The following is a 24091-nucleotide window of genomic DNA, read 5'->3' as shown; positions in this document are numbered from 1 at the left end:
GGAATTCCCAAGCAGGCGTCCTCCCGTCCTTCCCTCCCTCCTCAGTCTATCAAAATAACACATTCATCTTGCTCAAAGTGAACACAAATCTTCTGCCCACAGAATCAATCACAGTCATATGGAGGAATGATGAAACGTTAGGGGAAGTGTTTCCAAACGTTCCTGAGCTGGATGGGAGGAGCAGGGTTTCTAATCTCAGTGCTTCCTCTCTTTTTTTGTTCTGATTTCTTTTCCTTTTTTTTTTATCCCTGCGCTCATGATTAGATAACCGAGGAGGCCAGCTCTCATGTGTGTTGTGTAAAAGAAAATGAAAGAGAATAAAGGTTAAGAACAGTGTCTGGGACAGAGACCTGGGTGAGGATTTAAACGAGGACAGATTCAAGCACAGCAGGAGGACGAGTGTGAAAGTGACAGCCAAGTCTGGGGGGTTGAAACTGGTAGAAAAACGAGAGATGGCACGTCCAGAGAAAGACAAACCGAGGTTAGATTTATTGTGCAAGACGTGAATTTCCTGCTTTTGTCAGTGGAGGAAGCTTTGAAAGGATTATCAACTTTGGGATCTTGTTTGGTTCCTGAAAAGTGGAAACAGTTTGAAGAAGATGGGTGAAACAGAGTTGAGAACAACATGCAGTCCTCACCGCCTCACCGGGCCACTCAGCATTCTTCTCTGGCAGGGGTGTGCGACGTTAAATGTGGGGGTGGAGCTGTCGAGACATTGAGTCATTACAGAACCCGCAGAGGACCCTTCAGCCCGAGTATCAGGTTTTTGGTTCCATGTTTATGGGACGTGTGAACGGTCCTGGAAAACACCCGGGTTGGCATGAAGGTGTGCAGCACACCGAGCTGTCACGTCAGGGGCTGATAAGCGGGGGCCTGTGGCCGGAGCGTAGACTAATACAAGGAAAACAAAGTGGCAGCAGAGCTCGGCGATGTGATACTGGAGCATATCGACTGGTCTGCTCCACTTCACGCCCGGCTGCACCGGGCTTTGATTAGCTTCCAGCACAAGCACACACGCACAATCTTTTTTTTATTTGTTTTCGCCACAGACACATGCATGCAACTATGAGCGTGCTTCGACTCAGATGCGGATGTAAATATATTTAGTGAATATATAAGTATAAACACATTAATAAGCAATAATTAAAGCAAGAATATTTTGTACCCGTTCCAAGGACATTGTGGGATTTAGATATGATTGTGCTGATCTGCTCTCTTTTGCCATTCAGATGTATTTTCTCACACAACATCAAACATAGATATGACCTCATGTGTATGAAACGGTTGTGGACGTCTCAAAGAACCCAAAACCTCAGAAAGAAACCCCAAAAACATGCAGTTGATCCACCTGCTCTCGGCTGTACTTCGGTCGGTGGGAGCTGAAACGGTGTCAGAGGCAGTGACACAAAATCCTCATGAGTGTGGCGGTAGATGGTAATGGGTGTGCGAGCTGTGCACGTGCATGTGCAAGCATGTCTGCATCTTAACGCTGCCCCTCTCCGTGTCCTCTGCGAAGCTTACGTAATGTAATTTGAAATTGCCAGCTAAATCCTGTTTTCAGTTTAAGACGAGGAAGCAGATAATTTTGTTTGCAGGATGTTTTTTTTCTCTGACTCTAAGCTTTGTCCGACCAACCTGTTCGCTAAGCCGTTGAGCCCAGAACAGTAACTGTTCCTTGCAATTTTGTTTTATTTAATTAAAAAACCCTTTTCTCAAGTGTGTGTGTGTGTGTGTGTGTGTGTGTGTGTGTGTGTGTGTGTGTGTGTGTGTGTGTGTGTGTGTGTGTGTGTGTGTGTGTGTGTGTGTGTGTGTGTGTGTGTGTGTGTGTGTGTGTGTGTGTGTGTGTTAGGAATGGGTGATATTTTACCGTTCACGATAAACCGTCAAAAAAATTCCCCACGGTAAGAATTTGTCATCTCACGGTAAAAACGATAAATTGAGGAAATGAGAAAGAAAGAAAGAAAGAAAGAAAGAAAGAAAGAAAGAAAGAAATGAGTCTGAAAGAAAGAAAGAAAGAAAGAAAGAAAGAAAGAAAGAAAGAAAGAAAGAAAGAAAGAAAGAAATGAGTCTGAAAGAAAGAAAGAAAGAAAGAAAGAAAGAAAGAAAGAAATGAGTCTGAAAGAAAGAAAGAAAGAAAGAAAGAAAGAAAGAAAGAAAGAAAGAAAGAAAGAAAGAAAGAAAGAAAGAAAGAAAGAAATGAGTCTGAAAGAAAGAAAGAAAGAAAGAAAGAAAGAAAGAAAGAAAGAAAGAAAGAAAGAAAGAAAGAAAGAAAGAAAGAAATGAGCCTGAAAGAAAGAAAGAAATGAGTCTGAAAGAAAGAAAGAAAGAAAGAAAGAAAGAAATGAGTCTGAAAGAAAGAAAGAAGAAAGAAATGAGCCTGAAAGAAAGAAAGAAAGAAAGAAAGAAAAGAGAGAAAGAAAGAAAGAAAGAAAGAAAGAAAGAAAGGAAGGAGCCAGAAAGAAAGAAAGAAAGAAAGAAAGGAGCCAGAAAGAAAGAAAGAAAGAAAGAAAGAAAGAAAGAAATGAGTCTGAAAGAAAGAAAGAAAGAAAGAAAGAAAGAAAGAAAGAAAGAAAGAAAGAAAGAAAGAAAGAAATGAGTCTGAAAGAAAGAAAGAAGAAAGAAATGAGCCGGAAAGAAAGAAAGAAAGAAAGAAAGAAATGAGCCTGAAAGAAAGAAAGAAAGAAAGAAATGGGTCTGAAAGAAAGAAAGAAGAAAGAAATGAGCCTGAAAGAAAGAAAGACAGAAAGAAAGACAGAAAGAAAGAAAGAAAGAAAGAAAGAAAGAAAGAAAGAAAGAAAGAAAGAAAGAAAGAAAGAAAGAAAGAAAGAAAGAAAGAAAGAAAGAAAGAAAGAAAGAAAGAAAGAAAGAAAGAAAGATTCCCGTTGATGACACTTTTTGTATTGGTATTTTTTTTATCGTTATTGGGTTAAATGCCAGAAATTATCGTGATACATTTTTTTGTCCATACCGCCCATCCCTAGTGTGTGTGTGTGTGTGTGTGTGTGTGTGTGTGTGTGTGTGTGTGTGTGTGTGTGTATGTGTGTGTGTTTTTCTGTTGATATTCCTGTCTGAGCTAAATGCATATAGAGGACCAAAACTGACATAGTTAGAAATAAAAGCAGAAATGTATATATTTTGGTTTTCCTTTTCCTTATACATGCATTCCTTGTTTTTACATTCCCGCGTCTCCTCAAAATAAGGAGGGCGGCCCTTCTCGGTCCAGCTCCTCTCCTATTGGTCAATAAACAGGAAGGATCCTGCTTCTCTCTGTTTATTGACCATAGATTTCTGCTTTTATTTTTAATTAAGTTGGTTTTGGTCCTCCATAAATGCAATCACTGTGAGGAAAAAAAGAAAAGAAAACAACCCTTTGAGGGTACGTTGTCCCTCAAGGAGCAGCCCAAACCTCACTCCATCAAAAAGCCAAATCTGCAACACTAATATTAGGTTAAAACTGAAGACCTGTAACATCAGTGAATGATTCTCCAGCTCAAACATATCCAGGTACAGAAAAGGCAAAAGGCATGCAAGGCTTTCTGACAGGAATAAACTTGGTTTAGGATCAAAACAAGCTGGAGAGTCAAAGCTAGTTTATAGCATAGTGTACAAAAACCAAAAGATGGACTTTTTTGTAGCACCTCTGTTGCACCCTGGGAGGAAGTAACGAATGGAAAAACACTCTGTAATAGGGAGACCTGGCATGGCTGAACAAACCACTCTCACCAAAAACTCTCCTGATGCTCAGATGTTTCCATCTTAGATCACAGACTGACCGCTTGGTCCTGTCTTGATTTATTGTAGTACAAGCATGCACACACGGCTGTTGAACACGGGTAATATTGTGACATGTATGTTAAGAGTCGTTGATCTGCGAATGTTTTCTGTAAGCACACACAGATTTAATTTTAGGAGTCTGCCACTCTGAGTCACTGCGAGTAGTTTATTGCAGACCCTTTTCATGAAGTGTAAATGAAAGGACTTATCCTCGATCAGCAGGAAGTGAGTCACCTGTTCATCCATCAGCGTGCTCAACAGCTTCTTCATGACAGCTTCTCTTTCACGCTCCATTCACCCTTTCCTGTGATCATTCCCTAAATTCCCGCTCGGTAACACGGCCCGAGACGCAGTGGATCATTTAATCACATTAGGCATTAGGATGACCACCAGCTCACAGACTGCCTCTCTCATTCAGACACACGCACTGACTGTAATAGTGTGGGGAGAGCTTTCTGTAATGCTTCACCCTGTCAGCCCCCCCCCCCCCCAAAGATCATATTGCGTTACAGGGTTGTAGAAAGGACAGGTCAAGTTTTGTGTGCCTGCCAATCATAGTCCGTCACAGTCCATTTACATTGCATCTGTTGAATATGTGGGCATAGTTAACCCCTCCCACCCCCCCACCTCCTCCTCAGCCCCCCCTCTTTCATTCATTGTGGGAAGCTGATCCCAACAGGAATTATTACCAGTTCATGCCTCACCCTAACGTCAATCCAACGTCACCTCATCCCCACGCCAGACATGCCTCACAAGGGCCGGGCTTTGGTCCCCATGAGGTCAGTTGTTATATCAGACAAGGTCCTAATCAGGTAACAAAAATGAGAACACACACACACACACACACACACACACACACACACACACACACACACACACACACACACACAGTTGTATACTTCTGGTTCTTATGATTCATGTTTTTTTTCTCTTAGAACACTTGTTAGATGTCCTTATTAATGGATAAACATAAAAAAAAACCTTGTCGGTGGTGAAGAACAAATGGGAATATGATATAAACTCGGGTTAATAACCAGTCTGTTGTAGAGCTTAAAGGAGCTTGAGGCTCCTTTTAAGAAATGAGACTCTCTAGCGCCACCCTTCACCACGACGGCCGTCAGGGGTACTGCAGCCAACAGTGAAGCCGGCACGGGAGAACGGGGAGAACGTGCATGCAGCGTCATGTGACGTCACATCCGCAGCCCAGCGCGGGAAATTCGGGACCGAATTGCAGCACATTTTACAGCACACAGCCTGGGAGAGATACGCTAGAGGAATCATTCTTTTGGGTTTGGAACGCTTCATCTGACATTATTACTAGAAAACTTAAATGTATACGGATTTTTTTCATAAATCCTGCCACAATCCGGCCTCAAGCTCCTTTAATGTAGACAGTCTGAACTAAAATCAGCAGGTTTACAACGAACTAACTTCAGTTTTGACTCAGGCTGTTCCAAACGAAACGAAATGCTTATGCTTCCAAAAAACGCTATTCGTAAAGACTAATGTGTGGGTCGAACTCAATACGCCGGAAAATGCTGTAAAATACATGCCGGGCCTGTTGGTGGCGCTGTGATGACGGAAACAAGTGGAAACAGACAGCAAAACATCGGGTGTGCACGCTTGCGCAGAAATCTGTAACCAGAGAAAATGGCGGCAAGTATGAGTGACGTGTGCGACGCAAGCGTTTCAGAAAAGTTGCGGCGAGGCAGTAACAATGGAACCAAATAAACGGCGTCTTCACATCTTTCCACTCTGGAACCTGGTTTCAAAAATGATCTATTACAGACCCCCAAAACTCTGGCTTGGTATAGATGATACACTAGTTTTACGTCTCTGTGTGGACATGGCCTTAGCTTAGCATCTTACCTGAGTTCATTAAAAATAATGTTCTCAGATCAAATACTTTGCAGTGTAATTTCTGTAAAGCCAATTTGAATAAAGTAAATGTCTCAATAGCGCTGAATCTTTTCAGATTCAGCTTTTCATCTTTTCAGATTCAGCTTTTCATCTTTTCAAATTCACAAATGTACTCAACATCAGCACCAGCTTTGCTTTTTCTTTATTACTTCATCCTTCAAGCAACTTCTTCTCACTTTTCTATGGTTCACGGGGGCTGTCACTGACAAACAATTCTGCATGCAGGGCCAGTAATGTGCTGGGGGATCTGATCGTATTACTCTGGACATGATGATGATGCATTTCAACAAACACAATGATTTTAGACAATATTATATGATGCAACAAACCTTGACCTGACTGCAGGGACGAAGACAGTAGTGAGAGTGAGTGCCGGGCGGACGACTCGACACGGGCTTCTGTCGCTGCTCCACAGGGTGTTCATATCTGATACAGCCGGCATTTCTTTGCCTCCTCACCACCAGATAAACATGCTTCAAAAAACCACCTGCACATTGTATACAGCGCTCTGCTGCATTGTATGTGCAGTGTTTTTTATTTATTTATTTCAGTAACTACTTGCACCGAACAGCATTTATGTGCAACGGAACAGTCTGCATTTCTGTTTTTATGTCACTATTTCAGTGTTTCTTCAGTTTAATTCTGTGGAAATGACCTATTGATGTACCAACCAAAAGGTTTGTGGTTATTTGCTGGTTTCCAGTGCTGGTATTGACATAAAAAAAGTCTACTCCTTTGTTTCTCGGGCTCTCGTGCTTTTACACGTACAGTCCCACACATCCTCATGAACACGGCAATGAATAAGGCCATCCTGTTCTGGGTCAGTCTTCTCTGTAAACACAACTGTGCTGGTTTATCTTTGCTGCGCTGCTCTCCATTCTTTCGGACACACACACACAGACACACACACACACACACACACACACACGCGAACACGCATACAGGGCATTTGTCACTTTCTCTGCGTGTGTGAAAGAGGAAGGAAGTTTCGGATGGTTCCTATTTGGGTCACACAGTGTCAGTCTGCAGGGCCCAGAAAATGGGTCAGTCTTTGGTGTGTGAATACATATATTTATGTAAACATTATAGCTAATGATTTGGGGGCTTCTGACTGGCGCTGCATACATATTAAACTACCTGATCAAAACAGAAAAAACAAAAGAAACTCCTGGATATAACTGAGTGAAGAAGATATTACCGTAAATGCAAAGAGCCTCGCTTTGGAAAACTACTGCAGTGATGGACTATGTTTCAGCTGGAAACTAGTTATTCAACATGAGCTGGTGTAGTGGGTTAAACTGTCCTGCATCAAGCAAGCAAAATGGCTCAAGAGATGAATAAAACTATGAAAGTGTGGGTAAGAACTGTCCCATCGCATTGTTAAGTCTGGAAAGACTGTGATGAACGGTCATTTTCATGGAAGAAATTTTGGCTAGAAAAAAAAATGCTGAGTTAACACAACTTGAGCTTTGAGCCTGGTTGTTGAAGCCTGGCAGAAGCAAATCAACAGGAGAACTCATGGAAATATGCCGGAGTGGAAGAAAGAGTGTTTCCACACTGATAATGGGACCTGCAGCTGAGTAGCCTTAAGACAACCACTTATGAGGGAGGATAATGGAGGGAAAGAAAGGCCTCAGCATGTTAGAGAGAAGACTGGACTCTGGAGCAATGGGAGGAGGCCGTGTGCTCTGTCTGTCCCAATTAGGGCTGTTCGATTTTGCCCAAAAATAAAATCTCGATTTTTTTCTCTCAAAATCCGATTTTCGATTACGATTATTTTGTGAATTGACAAAAGGCAAAGAAATTATTTCAAATATGCTGTTTTTTTATTGAACATTTGCCCCATTCGGCTTTAAGTGCAAACTTTGCTCTTATTAAACCAAAATGAATGAATAAAGTGCAAAACTCTGTAAAATAAGTTGAAAAAAAGTTTTAAAAAATATAATAAAATATAAAGTTTTATCTCTGAAAAAAAAATCAGCAAATCAGCACTTGCAAACATACAGTAAGTTATATTTCCAATTAAATAAAACAAGACATTTTCTAATTAAACTAAACTGGGTCTTTGCATGCTAAATAATAATGCAGGTGTGTAATGTCAGTCATTACATTTGCTATTCACATTTGCAAGTTTTTTGCAAGGAACACGAGCCGGTCTACCGCATCTGGCTTGAGGGATGCCCGGTGGCATGTTACAACGCCCCTCCTACACTAAAGAGCCTCTCCGATGGGGCACTTGTCGCAGGTATTGAGAGGTATTTCCATCAATCATTAATATGGTATCAATCATTAATATGTGTGCAGACAAGGTAAAAAAAAAAAAAAAAAAATGAAAAATCGATTTTACGATTTTCACGTTTTAACATCGTTCTAATTACATAATCGCGATTATGATTTAAAATCGATTAATCGAACAGCCCTAGTCCCAATGAGATGCGCGCATCAGCGTAAACGGGGTGGCAGAGGAAGTGATGCACCCATCACACCTGACTGCAGTAGTCATGATGCTTCCTGAAGCCTGAAATACTGAATGATGTAGGTTCCCAGAGAGATAAACCACACCTGCCATCATAATGCCATCTTAAACAACCCATTGTCTCTTTATTAACTGTTTTTTTAAGATATTCTAAATAACCTCTGACGAGGCCATGTCATGATCTTTCACATGGGCCAGTTAACGTTAGCGCGAGTTTCAATCAACACTGTAGCTCATCGGACTTTCAGCTCTGTGGAGCAAGCACGTATTACAATATCTCACAGTAATGTTCTCATTGCCGATACTCGAAGACAGTCTTTGGTTCATTAGCAGAGTCAATACCTAAACAGATGCCACAATCACAGACAGTGTGCTTGTGGGGGGCTTACTAACTGTAGCTGCACTCTCACTGCTGGTGAAATACAAAACAAAATGATGAGCTCTGAAAAAGAAAAACAGTACGTGAGTAATAATATTATCAAAACCGAGAAGAGACCACACACTATGAGCAATTAAACTGTTAAACTCAAGTTACCTGGCAGCATCTGGGCCATACTGGGAAAAGCATCTAACCACCCCACACAAGACATTATTAAACCTGTTTTTTTGTTTTACATGTCAAACTGAGACAAAACGTAGTGATAGTCTTGGCAATAAAAAATAAAACTATTTCCCCTGGTGGCAAGATGGCAAGATGGCAGTGCCAGGTTTCATGTGAGTCCAGCTGTGGATAAGTTTCTGAGGCGGTCGGAGACATCGTTGTCCCTCATGGCCACAGGAGTCCAGATCTCAAGCCTGCTGAGATTATTTTAGATGTGCAGGAAAAAGAGTTTATGCAGTGGTTTGATTCCCGCGCCATCAATACAAGATTATCATAGAGAATATTGGAGTAGATGGAAATCAATATAACACTTCACTGCTGCAAAGCAGGTGCTGTAATAAAGGTAAAGGTGGTGCAAGCTAATTTTAGAGTAACTACTTTTTTAGCCAAGCAGTGAAGTAATTCATTGGCAACAATTTACTAACTGGTCAGAAGTTGTTTTTTTAAGTTACAGCTTATAAGTGAATGTTTTGAAAAGGTTTCTGTATCAGGAAGTAGAGCTGAAATGTGGTTTCTCGTGGAGTACGTAGACGTACCCTGATCCGCCACATCGTTGAAACCACCCAGAAGTGTTTTGAATAACGCTGTCAGACGGCAGCAGCCTCCTCCAGCGGTGGTGCGCGCCACCACGCAGCAGAAATTGCTCAGGAATGGCTTTAAAAAAAATCAGAAAGAGCCAAAAGCACAGCCTTCAACCTCCAAAGATCCATAATCATTCGCACATTTGTTGATGCACAATAGCAGCTCTGAGCCACAGAGGCCCCGCCCTTTACCAAACAAGACCCGCAGGGGTCTGCTGCCCGTGTCACAGGGCCAAAGCCACACATTGATCACTTTGTAAATGGAGATGAACCACTTTATCACGGTGAACTGTGTGAAATTTAACTGCAGGAATAAAATGAACTTATCACTGTAGTAAAGCTGACCTTTGTGCTTTTTCTTCCACTAAAGCTTGAAATCTACTCTGAGTTACGCTGGGAGCACAAGCAAAACACGACCTCTCATTTGTACTGCCAAAAATATGCAACTTGAATGTAACCACTCCCAGGGAGGGGAAACAGGTGTCCGCATGGAGGCCGGCGCGGTGACTGAGCCAGGAACGTTACCGCAAATACACAAGCCCATGTGGACGCGTCGTCCACCGCTCTGCTGCTTATTTCTCTGGATCTTACTGTAATATGATGTGGTAGTGACTCACCCTGTGTGTGTGCTCTGTCCCGGTGTTAACCCCCCCTTCCTTAGTGTGTATGTGCTTGTGAAGATGTGTTAGGGAGGAGTGGGTCTCATTTTGCCAAAATCTCTTGAGTTGTTGTTGGATACATCTGGATCAGGGAGGGTGACTGTGAGTGTGAAAGGGAAGCGGTGGGCCAAAAATATTAATCAGACTCACATCTGGAAAGCACTAACCACAGCTGGAGACACATGCAAACTCGACAAAGATTCTGAATGCAGACGCGACACACGGGAATTCACAACATTTGGGATATTTGCAGTACGACTGATGCTAAAAGCAAATACCCACACGCATCGTTAATAGCGATCCACCCCGACAGTTTAGCAGTTAGATGCCAACGTAACAAGTGTAGGGGTTTCAAAGTTTCACTTAAATTCTGCAAGTTTTTATTGTGTGGGAAAGCTTTGTACTTTAGATTCATCTCTGTGAAGCTCATTTCCCCATATTCACATCTGCAGGGATTCAGGCTCGCAGCACGCTTCGCACTAAAACGGAGCCAAGAGGAGATCTTAGAGGAAGAAGAGAAGTTATAGGTTAGAAAGACACAATCGCAGGAGTTCATCCTGATGAGAAGAATTAAACTATCTGTGCTATGACATCATATACGCATGAGCCGCCCTGTCTTATCACCTTCTCTGCAACAATGCCTCCTAACTCAAGCGCTGGACGGGGGACAACTATGTGTTTCTGTGTAGCCTGCTCTGACGTGCTAGTGCGTTTTTGCGTGGGTTTGGGACTGTAGCGGGACTTCATTTGTGCCGATGATTTATAGATTTATTTTGATGGTTTGCGTCCTCATCTGTCGGCCTGCCAGCCCGCCCCCTCTGTCTGCCTGTGGCAGATGTTGTGCAGGATGAGGTCAGAGCTCTGCAAGGCCTTTGCATGTCCCTGCTCTAATGTGCAACTACAGTGTAGAGTGTTTCAAACCAGATTTCAGTTCTTTTTACTCCGCGGTGCTCAGCAGGAGGAGGACTTTCCAGTTGTTTTCCGCTGTTGTTTTACTCTGAGTGTACTCTGGTATAGGTCACATTTCCATAAGCAGGCGTGCTGCTGCCAAACAGAGCTCATCCCCATATTCATTTATGGTACTGAGTGGTTTTTTTTTTTGTCTTTTGTTTTTAATCTATAAGATCAAGAAATGTGCTCAATAACTAAAATAAATATACCCATTTACCTTGATCATTATATCAAGTAAAAAAGAAGCTAAAGCCAATTAATTCAGCTTTGCTTGCAGACTGGAAGCATGAGGGAATGGCTCGTCTTCTGTTCCAGCTATACACTGAGCTCGCGAAACCCGTCTCGCTCCCATTACCCTTTTTATGATCCTGTGAGCCTAAACAATAAACCGAGCCACATCAGAGGCAGAACTCTGTCAAATGATGTGAAAAGCCTTGAAATGCACATTTTATTGGTGGGCTGTGATGTACAACGAACCCACAACTATGTGGCACACAGTCAATCTCCTCATTGGACCCCTGTTTCCATTCACACGCTGTTTTGTTTTGGTGTTCTCTGTGGTCATGTGAGCAAGCGAAGGTGCAGATGTAGAGTTGCATCCATCAGTGTGCTGTCATTATTGTCCAGGAAAGCAAATGCGTCAAAATGAGATAACATCTTCTTATATCTCCGTTTACAGTAATGCAGCTTCCAATCATGAGTGTAATCTTATACAGTTTAAATTTGCTTTCAAGTTGAATAAAAGTTATGTCTCGTGTTATTCCTGTTATTCCTATTTCTCTCTGTATATCTTTGTTCCAATCCTCAATTGTTGTCATTTATTTTTGCCGTCAGATTGATGTTATCCGAAACATGCGTGACAACTGTCTTGTCATTAGGAAATACAGAGAGACAAGAGATTAGATTGGATTTCTTTTTTTCCAGGTTGGTAAATAAGTCTAGAGATATTGATGGACTGCTCTTATATAGCACTCGTCTAGTCTGGTTGACCACTCAGAGCTTTTATGGTATCGTAGTCAATGTCTTTTAGCCGATGCAGTGCCCTCAGTTCTCAGTAATAAACTTGCACATTTATGAAGACGTCGTAGCACAAACCTTCCAACTGGTGGACAACCCTCATACTATCCAATCTCTCTTGAAAAATCCTTTTCTTTTTGTTTCTTTTTCCTGTTACAGCTGTTATTCTGCATAACTTCTGATTAGGAATGGGTGATATTTTACCGTTCACGATAAACCGTCAAAAATATTCCCCACGGTAAGAATTTGTCATCTCACGGTAAAAACGATAAATTCCCGTTGATGAAGTTTTTGTGTAAAACTGATTTATGGTTCTGTTTTACAGTAAATCCACGCACAACGTACGTGAAGGAAGGAAGGAAGGAAGGAAGGAAGGAAGGAAGGAAGGAAGGAAGGAAGGAAGGAAGGAAGGAAGGAAGGAAGGGAGAAAACAAGGAAAGAAGGAAGGAAGGGAGAAAAGAGGAAGAAAAGAAGGGAGGAAGGAAGGAAGGAAAGAAAGAAAGAAAGAAAGAAAGAAATGAGCCTGAAAGAAAGAAAGAAATGAGCCTGAAAGAAAGAAAGAAAGAAAGAAATGAGCCTGAAAGAAAGAAAGAAAGAAAGAAAGAAAGAAAGAAAGAAAGAAAGAAAGAAAGAAAGAAATGAGCCTGAAAGAAAGAAAGAAATGAGCCTGAAAGGAAGAAAGAAAGAAAGAAAGAAAGAAAGAAAGAAAGAAAGAAAGAAAGAAAGAAAGAAAGAAAGAAAGAAAGAAAGAAAGAAAGAAAGAAAGAAAGAAAGAAAGAAAGAAAGAAAGAAAGAAAGAAAGAATAAATTCCCGTTGATGACACTTTTGTGTAACAAACATGGCGGATCTGAGAGCGAGATAGATTTATAGTTACAAAGGTGGAATGAATTTGGTATTTTTTTTATCGTCATTTTTATCGTTATCGGGATAAATGACAGAAATTATCGTGATACATTTTTTAGTCCATATCGCACATCCCTACTTCTGATCCATTGGTCTCTCCCCTCCTTCTCGTCTACTGGTCGGTTAAACGGAGTCAAACCACCTTACTCCCACACATTTCTGCTTCATTGACGTCTACATGAGAGATGGATGGTGCACAGCATCATTCTGTGCGTTTAGTTTTTCATTTTCTCTTATTCCAGTCATTTTTCTTTACCTGAGTTTGCATCATTTCATTTTCTACATCTCTTCTGTGACCTGATATCAGATGCTGAGCCAGTTTACTCTCCTCCTCCTCCTCCTCCTCCTCCTCCTCCTCCTCCTCCTCCTCCTCCTCCTCCTCCTCCTCCTCCTCTGCCTCTCCTGCTGTCCCACACCATATGAGAGCAGTTACAGGGACATCCCATAGTCCCTAACCAGCTCCTCCTCTTCCCCCCACCTCAACCCCGCTGCCTTCCTCGCATCGCTTTTCCTTTTCCCGCTCGCCCATGTTACTCATTCACACCTGCTACAGCCGTCCTGGTGTCTGCCAGGTGCCAGGCAGATGGCACGTTGCCCAGAAAGAGCTGGCATGAGCCTCGACGTGTGTGCGCGCTGGGCTGCACGGGGGCGGATGGGTGTGATGTGCATGTGTGTGTATGCGTTTGCCCGTTCTTGGCAGAGGATGGACGCCCCGCATGCCAGGAATAAGTGAAGCCACTTGAGCTTCTGCATTTGAATGCTCAGCATCGCAGAGACATCTGAGCGAGTGCGTGAGACACATTACCAGCAACACACGTGTGATTTTGAGAAGTGATGTGTGTACATGCGTGTGTGTGTACGTATATATAAATATACTTAAATCTAAGCCCTGGAGTGTGTTAAGCAGAGCAGAGAGACTTGTTCAGTTATTGAACCACTGCCTTCACGTTCGGACATGACCTGTCTTCAGTGTAAGATTAGTCCACTGTGTCGGCCTTCAAAAGCCAGAGCGCCCTTCTACGGAACGACCAGATGGTAAGAAAATAACATCACTCACTTCTTGTGACCTAACAAACATGGAAAAGCTGTGAGGGACAGAGATAAACGATCATGGTTTCCCCTCCACGGATAAATGTACGTTCTCCTCAGTTTACTGTGTTATGAAAAAGCTCCGAGATCCTCTGAGACATTTTGAGTTTAAGAGCTAAATGTTGCTGCTCAGCCTCTCATCAGATCAGAGTGGCTCCAGTAAGGCAGATACAGACTAGGACACTGCTCCTGCTGTGAGTGGACGAAGTGAAACACGCGGGAGGACAATGGCGGTACACTTGGGAGAAGGGTCCAGCTGCAGGCTCGGAGGCTGCAGTTCCAGGACCCGCAGTTTCAGGACCCGCAGTTCCAGGACCCGCAGTTTTTGCAACAGCGCAACTCAATGAATTGGAGTTGTCATTGCAGGTTTGCAGGTCGCAGATTGCAGATTGTATCCGGACTTCGATGACGAACGTAAGTAACATGTCAAGTTATAAGTTGTTATGTTCTCTCATTTACTAGATGCATATAACTATAAAATATATCTATATCGGAAGACTGGAATAGATTTTTAAAAATAGATTTTTGAAAATACTAATACATTTATTGATACATTAAATTACATTTCTCTTGGTAGGCTATCATTTATGGTCTTGCGTGGACACATAACGTGCCCGTGCTTCAGGCGGAACAGCTGTTCCTTGCTGGGCAACCCTTACATCCAAGGTGAGAGAATAAAATATAAATATATTTCTAACAGAATTACATTAAGTCTTAATCAATTTATGCAATGCGTTACATACTATAATTAAGAAATGTGCATAATTATTGTAATTCCTGTAGCACTTAATGTTTTAAATGTTAAACACATTTCTGTCAATAAAGCTGTGATTTTTATGTCTACTATTTCAGTGAAAAGGAGGAATTTAAAAGGAAGCTCCAAAAACAACTGCTCCAACAAGGGAGACACTGAGGGAGATTTTTTTGGTTTGCTTTTGGTCTGTATAAAGTTGAAATAATGTGTGTGTGTGTTTGTGTGTGTGTGTGTATAAAATAAAATAAAAAATATGATTGGAAAAAGAGTTTGTGAATTTGATGGGGAAACATTTAAAGTCTTAAAAAATAGACATGGGTCATTTAATGTGTTTAGATTAAGATTTATGCTAGAATAGAAATGTAGGTTCCTTTGATATATTGTTTGACTTCAGAAAGGCTTCCATAAAACCTGCTGCAGTGTACTACCTAATCTTGTAATAGGAAATCATAATTATCTGTCTCAAATTATACATTGTAGGGTCTATGAATTTGATGTTTGAGAATGTGTAGGAACCCTGGTTGTTAATATTAATCATTTGATTATATTACAAATATAGAGACATAATCTTAAATCTGCCCTTAGAGGCCCAGCTGTGTGCCTTTCAAACCTTATAAATATCTCAATAGTATCTGGCCAAATATGACTCCATCTTAAGTTTACCTGTAATGAGCTAATTATGCTGATCACAAATTTGCAATTTGTTTGCAACTCTTAGCAACCTATTTGATTTGTATTGCAGAGTAGGCTGTTCAAAGTAATTAATATTTGGTTGGAGTAAACCAATGTACTTGTTAACTATTATTATTTGTTTATCAACTCCATACAAAGTAATAATTTGACGGGATTAACCTCAAGAAATCAAAATATTTGTTAATTATCCTTGTTTATTTACTACACATGAAGTAAAAGTATTAATCTGGTGGAATAAACCTTTACACATAAAAATGCTTGTTTATTAATTATCCGTACCTGATTATTAACTTAAACAAGCTTTGAATAAGAATTTCTAACTAAAACTTTAAAAAAGTTATACTTCAATTCATCATGTTAAGTAATCTTTTGGCGTAATAAACGTTTAATTTGCAAAACTGAAGGTCCTGGAACTGCGGGTCCTGGAACTGCAGCCTCTGCAATGACAACTCCAATTCACTGAGTGGCGCTGTTGCAAAAACTACGGGTCCTAGAACTGCGGGTCCTGAAACTGCGGGTCCTGGAACTGCAGCCTCCGAGCCTGCAGCTGTATACTATTGACACTTGGTGCAGTTGATCGAGTGGTGCACACCAGAATATTTTTTACTGTATTTTCTGTTGAAATGAGATGTGAATGTGGAGGAATGAAAACGGTAATTATTATTTTCAACCAGGTCATGTTTTGACGGCGTCTTGTTTCATTATGCTGGGAAATGAGCATCGGCGAGCAGGCCAGCGGGCTGAATGCAGTAATTAGGCAGCGGGAGGAGGGCGGCTCAGAGGGGGGTTGGAGTGTGCGAGTGTGTCTTCATCTTTGTGTGTCTGCTGATCGGCGTCCTTGATTTTTTTCCGAGAGATTAAATCATGCCCCGTGTGCGTGTTCATTAACATTTACCTGTGTGATTTTCACCGCCGGTCTCCGGATGGAGAATCAATGCAGCATCCTGGTGGACAGTGTGTGCAGCTCTAATGCACTGGCCGACTCCTCAGTGATTATTACAGCGTAATGAGCTCGGGCTAATCAATGAAATCCAGCCCGCTTCACTTTCATAATCTTGTATGAAACAAGGGACTGTTTTCGTGCAAAGCTCTGGAGTACAGTCCTTTTCAAGTTTGCCAATGTAGCATTTAACTAGCTTTTAATGAGTCTTGCATTTAAACAGTCAGTCGATGCTGCTTTTGTTTTTGCTGTTTGTTTTGAAGTCCGTACCAGATGACTCGGTTCGAGATCTTATTTTTTGAGTCGGTATGAAATCCGAAGGCCTTCCTGGTGAGGATGCACACCTAAACCGCTCTCTTTCCCCACGTGTGTGCAGTTCCAGGGAGCACGTGACCCCGGAGATGAACAAGCTTCGTCAGAGTCTGAGGAGGAAGAAGCCCACGTACGTGCCCGAGGCCAGCAGACCGCACCAGTGGCAGGCTGACGAGGAGGCTGTGCGCAAGGGCAAATGTAACTTTGCTGTTCGGGTAAGTCTTTCTTGTTTGTGTTAGACATTTCTGTAATCTAGGACTGGTATAATTCATGATTAATACATTTTATTTTAAATCAATAAACATAGATAAAAACTATACAAAAACATACAAACATCTCTGGGAACTGCATATGAATTTCATCCTTTTTCAAAACTCTCTCACCACTTCTGGCATGAAAAATAAAAACAGACTAAACAATGTTAACACATAGCGAGGAATAAATGGCTCCATGAACAGGCGCTAGAGGGCAAAAAGCAAAACAAACCCCATATCAGCTATATATGCATAAACATACTGTCCTGCAGAATTACAGGGCAAACTTTTTAAAACTGAGATCAAATTCTCACATGGAATCATTTTGAAACTGATGTATATATCTACTTCTACTTTAAGTTAGATGTGAGATGTGTTTGCATTTGTAGATGCCAAGTCTCTGAGCCTCCCACTCTATCAGAGTCAGTTTAGTAGGATGCGCATAAACATATTTACTCACTTTAATTTGATTCCTCTATTCATTTAAATAGGATATATAAGAGTCTGGACAGACATAGATGCACGTTTCATAATGATATACTGGGAGAGACATAAATTACAACGGCTAGATGGTAATTCTAGTCCGTTTGTTTTCCTTTCATGAATTCCCGTATAATTCATGATTAATACATTTTATTTTAAAACAATAAACATAGATAAAAACTATGCACCCTTTGAAAAAATGTCCTTTAAGTAGTTGTATTGGTTTCAACGCTTTGATTTCTAACTCCTCTTCAATAATGAGGAAGGGTGGCCCCGTGAGAGCCAACACAGACTCTGGGCTGGGGCCTCATTAGCACTTCATCCTCCAATCACAGACAAAGAGCATCTCAAAATCAGCTTTTTGACAGCAGCATCAGAAAACTGTATTTGAATAATAGAATAGAATAGAAGACTTTATTGAACTCCCAGATGAGAAAATTCAAGTAGGTTTGTTTCCTCCCTGAATAACATCCTGCACAGTTCATCCACAACCGTACGATTAATATTGAAGGTTTTAGGTGTAATAATGTATCTCCGGGCACACACTGGTCATTGATTGAATGCAGATGAATTTTCAAAAGTGAAATCATTAGCAGACGATACAGATGGTTCCCAGATAGTCTTTGCGTGCTGTGCCTTTTTTCCCCCAAAATGTTCACTTGCATGCAACAAAAAGCCCTCTTAAATGTGATTGGACATGCCACTTCTACGACAAATGGGCTCCAAACGGAAAACAAAAAGCTTTGGCAGCCAACATCTTGTCACTTCACATCAGATATTTGCATATTCACATGTATATAGTATACATTTATAGACACAACGCCAGCTGCCATTGAGCAGAGAGTCTGGCAGCTCAGCAGAACACAACAAATATGTCCCAATCAAGACGACTAATTAACCTACTGCCTTTTCTTCGGGTGGTGGGAGAAAGCCGCTCTTGCTTTTTTTGTTTTTTCAAGTAATGGAAATTTTAGTGATTATGCTAATTTTCTTTGTGCGAAGAAGTGCCGGCAGACAATTTTTAAAACCACTGTCCTGTCTGCAAAATTGAATAAGCACTAACGAATTGCAGTAAAGGTGAAAGTAACTGCATCTTACTGGGAGCAGTGGGAAAACACAGAGCCCTGCTTTGTGCAAAGCAGTAAGCTGTAAGTTTGTGCTCAGCAAGAAAAGCGTTGATCTTTTGACCTTTGAAAGGAGCTGTGAGATGGTAAACGTGATGACAGGTAAATCAGCCTCGTAGTTTAGCTTGATGGCTTAACTGTAGTGAATTCAAAGAGGCCTGGTCTGCTGATAACCAGCCCCAATCTGAGTATGTACTGTGTGAGAGCCACAGGGATTTATCGGGGAGATGTGGAGACGCCGACAAGAAGAGTTGGAGTGACGGCAAGTGGGAGTTGAGCACACAGAGGAGACAGAAACAGAGAGACAGAGGGAAATTAAATGAGGTAGAATGAAAGTTGTGCAGTGAAATGGAGAATGAAGAACAGGAAGAAAATCCAGGGCGCCGAGAGAGCATTCAGTACTTAGGAAATAATGGCGTAACCAGTAAAGAGGAGCCTTGAGCTTCACAGAAAGAGTCGACAGCATTTAATTTCTATTCCTTTCTAAGCCGTGCCTTTTCTGTTTTTCAATTTCTAAAGGGTTGAGTCGTGAGCTATTAACGCCTCCTTAAGAGCTTCTGAACCAAACCAAAGGAACAAAAACATTTATTAAGCCCAGCACTGAAAGGAAAGAGGACATTTTTTTAGAAAAATATATCGTTGGAAAATCTGCCAGGTGGGTGGATTTCCATAGTTGCCTTTCCATTACACTTTCTTGCAAAAGAAAAGCGTGACTCTGAATTTGTAATAAAGGTAGTGCTGCGGGGGTCCGTGTTTTTAGTGAAGGCTAACTCTCTAGTTCTCTCTTCATAACTCTCCATATCTCGTCCTGCGAGATTTCTATTCCTCTTTCAAGGAAGATGGACAAAAACATCTTTAGTCTTGGATGAATTATTGCATATGCCGCTACCGCAGCTGAGAAAATAGTCAGCTGATGAGGGCAGAGGAGATTCATTCACATGATTATTTACAGGTAAAGCCCTTACGCAGAAATGCATAATGATTAAGTAGTGTTATAGCACATTTACATTAATGAGGCCAAAAACAGCACTAGACACTAGACACTAGATTTTGATTATTTACGATTGACCAAATATGTCTCATCCAGCGCTGCCAGAGACGTGGAAATGAGTATTTCCATGAGACTTTCCATGAGACCGTCGACACATCTGAAACACCAGCTTGTGAAAACATGAAAAGGTTTTTGAGATATTCTAAACATGCAGTTTATACGAATTATAGGCATTTTTTTTACAAGCTTTCCTGTGCAACATTTGGGTTTTGCTCAGATCTTGTAGTAATGGAGATGCTGCTATTTGCACACACATACAAACATCTCTGGGAACTGCATATGAATTTCATCCTTTTTCAAAACTCTCTCACCACTTCTGGCATGAAAAATAAAAACAGACTAAACAATGTTAACACATAGGGAGGAATAAATGGTTCCATGAGCAGGTGCAAGAGGGCAAAAAGCAAAACAAACCCCATATCAGCTATATATGCATAAACATACTGTCCTGCAGAATTACAGGGCAAACTTTTTAAAACTGAGATCAAATTCTCACATGGACTCATTTTGAAACTGATGTATATATCTACTTCTACTTTATGTTAGATGTGAGATGTGTTTGCATTTGTAGATGCCAAGTCTCTGAGCCTCCCACTCTATCAGAGTCAGTTTAGTAGGATGCGCATAAACATATTTACTCACTTTAATTTGATTCCTCTATTCATTTAAATAGGATATATAAGAGTCTGGACAGACATAGATGCACGTTTCATAATGATATACTGGGAGAGACATAAATTACAACGGCTAGATGGTAATTCTAGTCCGTTTGTTTTCCTTTCATGCATTCCCGGGCAATGCTCACCACAGAAACCTGTTTAGTCGTGCTGCGTCGAATCCAAACAGCCAATTTTCCTATCATTTAACAGAGGAAAAAAACAAACTTGGGGCTCACTTTGTCTCATATTGTTTACAGCACATACTTTAAACCCGGAACTATCTCCTTAGGACTCCACAAACCCATCTTCCTCTTTCCCCATCACTTGGCTTCTGGCTCCAGCGGAGCTACAACATCTTTAATTGTGTCCCCATGGGCACTGCATGTGCCACCGAGCAGAACAGTGAGGAGACAACAAAAGAGGATATGAGGCTAAAAATGAATCCAATCCTCCACTATCTCACTCTCTGTCTTGCTCTCTGTCTCCCATGCCATCCTTCTCATCAGCACCAACACACATCTGTAAATCCTGTGCAGCTGTAAATCACATACTTACCTGTCAATGTCACAGCACTTATTGAAGCACTGATCGGCACTAGAGAGGTTTTGGTTGCCTCTGTATTCTTTGAAGACATTTTGCTCCGGCGTGGATCCGGCAGCTCAGCACAGTTTGATGAAGAGTCTTTGTAAAACTGCGTCTGTCAGCTCCTGCTTGGTTTGGCCTACCTGTGCCTCTGCTCTCGTTTTGCTGCAGTACCTGGGCTTGGTGGAGGTGGAGGAGTCCAGAGGGATGCACGTGTGTGAGGAGGCAGTGAAAAAGCTGAAAGTTGTAAGTATCCCTCGTTCCCATGCGTGTTTTTGTTGCGCAGAGGCAGTTGCAGGTTCAAGCCGAAGACTTGCAAACTGGAAACCGCTTTGCACCTCATTGCACAAAGCTCATGCACCAGAGAACAAGTTCAAGAAACCGACTCATGAAAACACTTTCTACAGATCTCATTTTCTCTTTCTACCACTTCAACTCATCCTCCTGATGGGTCTTAGTCTACAGGACTGTCTCAGAAAATTAGAATATTGTGATAAAGTTGTTTATTTTCTATAATGCAATAAAAAAAAAATGGCATACATTCTGGATTCATTACAAATCAACTGAAATATTGCAAGCCTTTTATTATTGTAACATTGCTTATTATGGCTTACAGTTTAAGATTAAGATTCCCAGAATATTCTAATTTTTTTAGATAGGATATTTGAGTTTTCTTAAGCTGTAAGCCATGATCAGCGATATTAAAATAATTAAAGGCTTGCAATATTTCAGTTGATTTGTAATGAATCCAGAATGTATGACATGTTTGTTTTTGTAATTGCATTACAGAAAATCACAATATTCAAATTTTCTGAGACAGTCCTGTACATGTTTCTGTAAGGTCTTCTTTCTTTTTGACACCTCAGTGGAAAATACACCAATAATTAAGATTTGTGCCAGCAGACACACACACACACACACACACACACACACACACACACACACACACACACACACACACACACACACACTGTTTACCCTCCTGGGAAGGGGACTTGGACAGAGAGCGTGCGAACAGAGTGACTCAGACCGGCCTGTGTCAGACGGCCACACGGCCGCACAGATGTGTGTTGAAGATGCTTTGCTTAAATTATGCACATCTGTATCTCTGATTAAGGAGCACTTAGTCCAGGAAAATCCGAGATGCTAATGTTCTTTTTGGGGGTCATAATGGAGGTAACGGTGATGTTGCAGAGGAGAAATGTTTCATTTTTTGATTTTTGTCTCCCTTTCATTTGATTTGCTCTGATTCGCCCAACAGGATTAACTTTACTCTTTCATTTGATTCCCTGCTCAGTCCCTACATTTAACTCTCCCCTCCTTCCCTTCCTCATCCTTTCTATCAGTCCTTTTTCGCACCCCTCTCTTCTCAGCAACAACATTATGCAAAAATTGAGTCTCCTTATTTTTGCTGCTGGTTTCAAAGTAGTTTCCTGCCATGTGCCGGCTTTCCGCTCTGTTTGTACACACTGTCACACAAACACGTACGCAAGCCGTCATGCACGTGCACATGCAAACTACCCCAGTCACATGGGCCTCTTGCTTTTTGGCGTTTGTATTTTTAGCGTGGCACATGCTGAGTGTGTTATTACCCCTGCCTGGTGCCCTCCTCTGGGGAAATGCTCCAGCTGGCATCCGTTTTTACATCTCCTCCCCTCTCCTCTCTCAACCCTGACTTACCTCTTCTGCTCTGAGGATGTGATCATCTCTCTGCATTGCCATGGATGGCAATAGAAATAACTTTTTACACGCTTGCTTGCGTTCGCGCCTGTTCATTGCACCTCTGCAGTATTTGCTAAGAAAACATGAAGTACCTTTGTTTCCCGCCTGTAAAGCTTTCTGTTATTTCATCTCTCCCATCCTTTCATCTTTCTAGAGTGGCAAAAAGACAGTAAAAGCAGTACTGTGGGTTTCGGCCGATGGACTCAGGGTGGTAGATGACAAAACCAAGGTAAGAAAACGCTTTTTTCAGCTACTTTATGACTCACTTCTCTTGTTTTGAAGGAAAAAAAGGTGTGATGCTGACTTGTGCAGCTTATAACATGCTGGTGTTTTATGTGCAGCTGCAGGCTGGGCCTCTGCAGCAGCTACTGGTCAGAACAACTGTTAGCTGGTCAGACGGAGGTAGAAATGTCCCTGAAAGACCTCTGATGCCTCATCAGTCCCCGTTTGGAGACGCTAACTTGTACTTGACACTGATCATAGTGTTTTCTTCCAGTAATAGTGTGTGTGTATGTGTGTGTGCACAGTTTCCAGCACATGTGACTCATGGTTGCCTGGTGCAGGTGCTTAAGGGAGGACGGAAGATGAAATAAACACACACTCGCTTGCTTTTGAGGAGTGTCTGCCGGCAAAGGGAGGCTTCCTGCTGGTAGATACGGCTCCACTGGAGGCTACACAGAATACAGAGCAGTGGAGAAGCCCCCCCGCCCAGACACCCTACACATGACCTCAGATCTCTCACTCCATTTTCCTTCTTTTGCTTTAATCCCCTTCCTTCTCTCTCTCTCCTCAGTCGTATGTTAATCCAAGCCTGATCTTTCTTCCTCCTAACCCCTGATGTTCCGCACAGACTATTACACATTGATGCGCTGTGTTATTACTACGAACATAGTAATATCACCACAGTTATGTCTGGTCTAAGTAATATCCCCCTCTTCTATCCAGTCAAAAAGCCTCTTTAATGGTTTGTACTGGTTTAAACAAGACTCTCACTCCACACGTGTGAATGAATGAAAATATATTTATTTCGGTCAGGTCATTCTTAATGTAGACACCAACTGAAAGCATTAGTTCACATTAAAAAAAAAAGAGAGACCTAACCGAAAAGGAATAGGCTGAAGCTATTGCTTATTTACGCCTACCCTTCTCACATGATCCACTTATTCAGATCAAACATACAAAACATAGTACAAAAAATGAATCATATTGTTTACACAATCCCGAACATAATTCCGTAATAGTATCATCTACTGGATCCCTCATATTTTTCAAACACATTAAACTTAAACAAACGTTTGAATGCATGAATCGACTGGCACATCTTCAATTTTTCATCAAGTGCATTCCATATATTTACACCCCTTACAGTAATACATTGATCTTTAATTTTAGTCCTAGACTTTGGTTTTTCAATCATACGTTTCCCTCGAAGCTCATATCTACTTACCCTTATTTTAAACATGCTTACAATTTTACTAGGTAACAATCTGTTGAACACTTTGTACATTATCAATGCTATTTTGTATTCCACTAAATCCATGAATT

At 41.4% G+C, this 24091-nt stretch overlaps 1 protein-coding gene across 4 annotated transcripts in view; it reads left to right on the top strand.

The window, feature by feature from the left end:
- numbl (NUMB like endocytic adaptor protein) overlaps positions 1-24091 on the top strand; it is an 81226-nt gene that overhangs the window by 40639 nt on the left and 16496 nt on the right. For 2 of the 4 annotated variants that reach the window (XM_061718997.1, XM_061718996.1), the window contains exons 2-4: positions 16736-16886; positions 20996-21070; positions 22701-22775. In XM_061718997.1, the coding sequence (XP_061574981.1) occupies positions 16761-16886; positions 20996-21070; positions 22701-22775 (276 nt within the window). In that variant the 5' untranslated portion in view covers positions 16736-16760. Of the gene's footprint in view, positions 1-13612; positions 13919-16735; positions 16887-20995; positions 21071-22700; positions 22776-24091 lie in introns of those variants that run through there. The other 2 variants (XM_061718994.1, XM_061718995.1) reach the window with 2 other exon arrangements.

The sequence above is a fragment of the Cololabis saira genome, chromosome 4 (assembly GCF_033807715.1).
Source record: "Cololabis saira isolate AMF1-May2022 chromosome 4, fColSai1.1, whole genome shotgun sequence".
Classification (NCBI taxonomy): Eukaryota; Metazoa; Chordata; class Actinopteri; order Beloniformes; family Belonidae; genus Cololabis; species Cololabis saira.
This window is presented reverse-complemented; position numbering and strand designations above follow the sequence as displayed.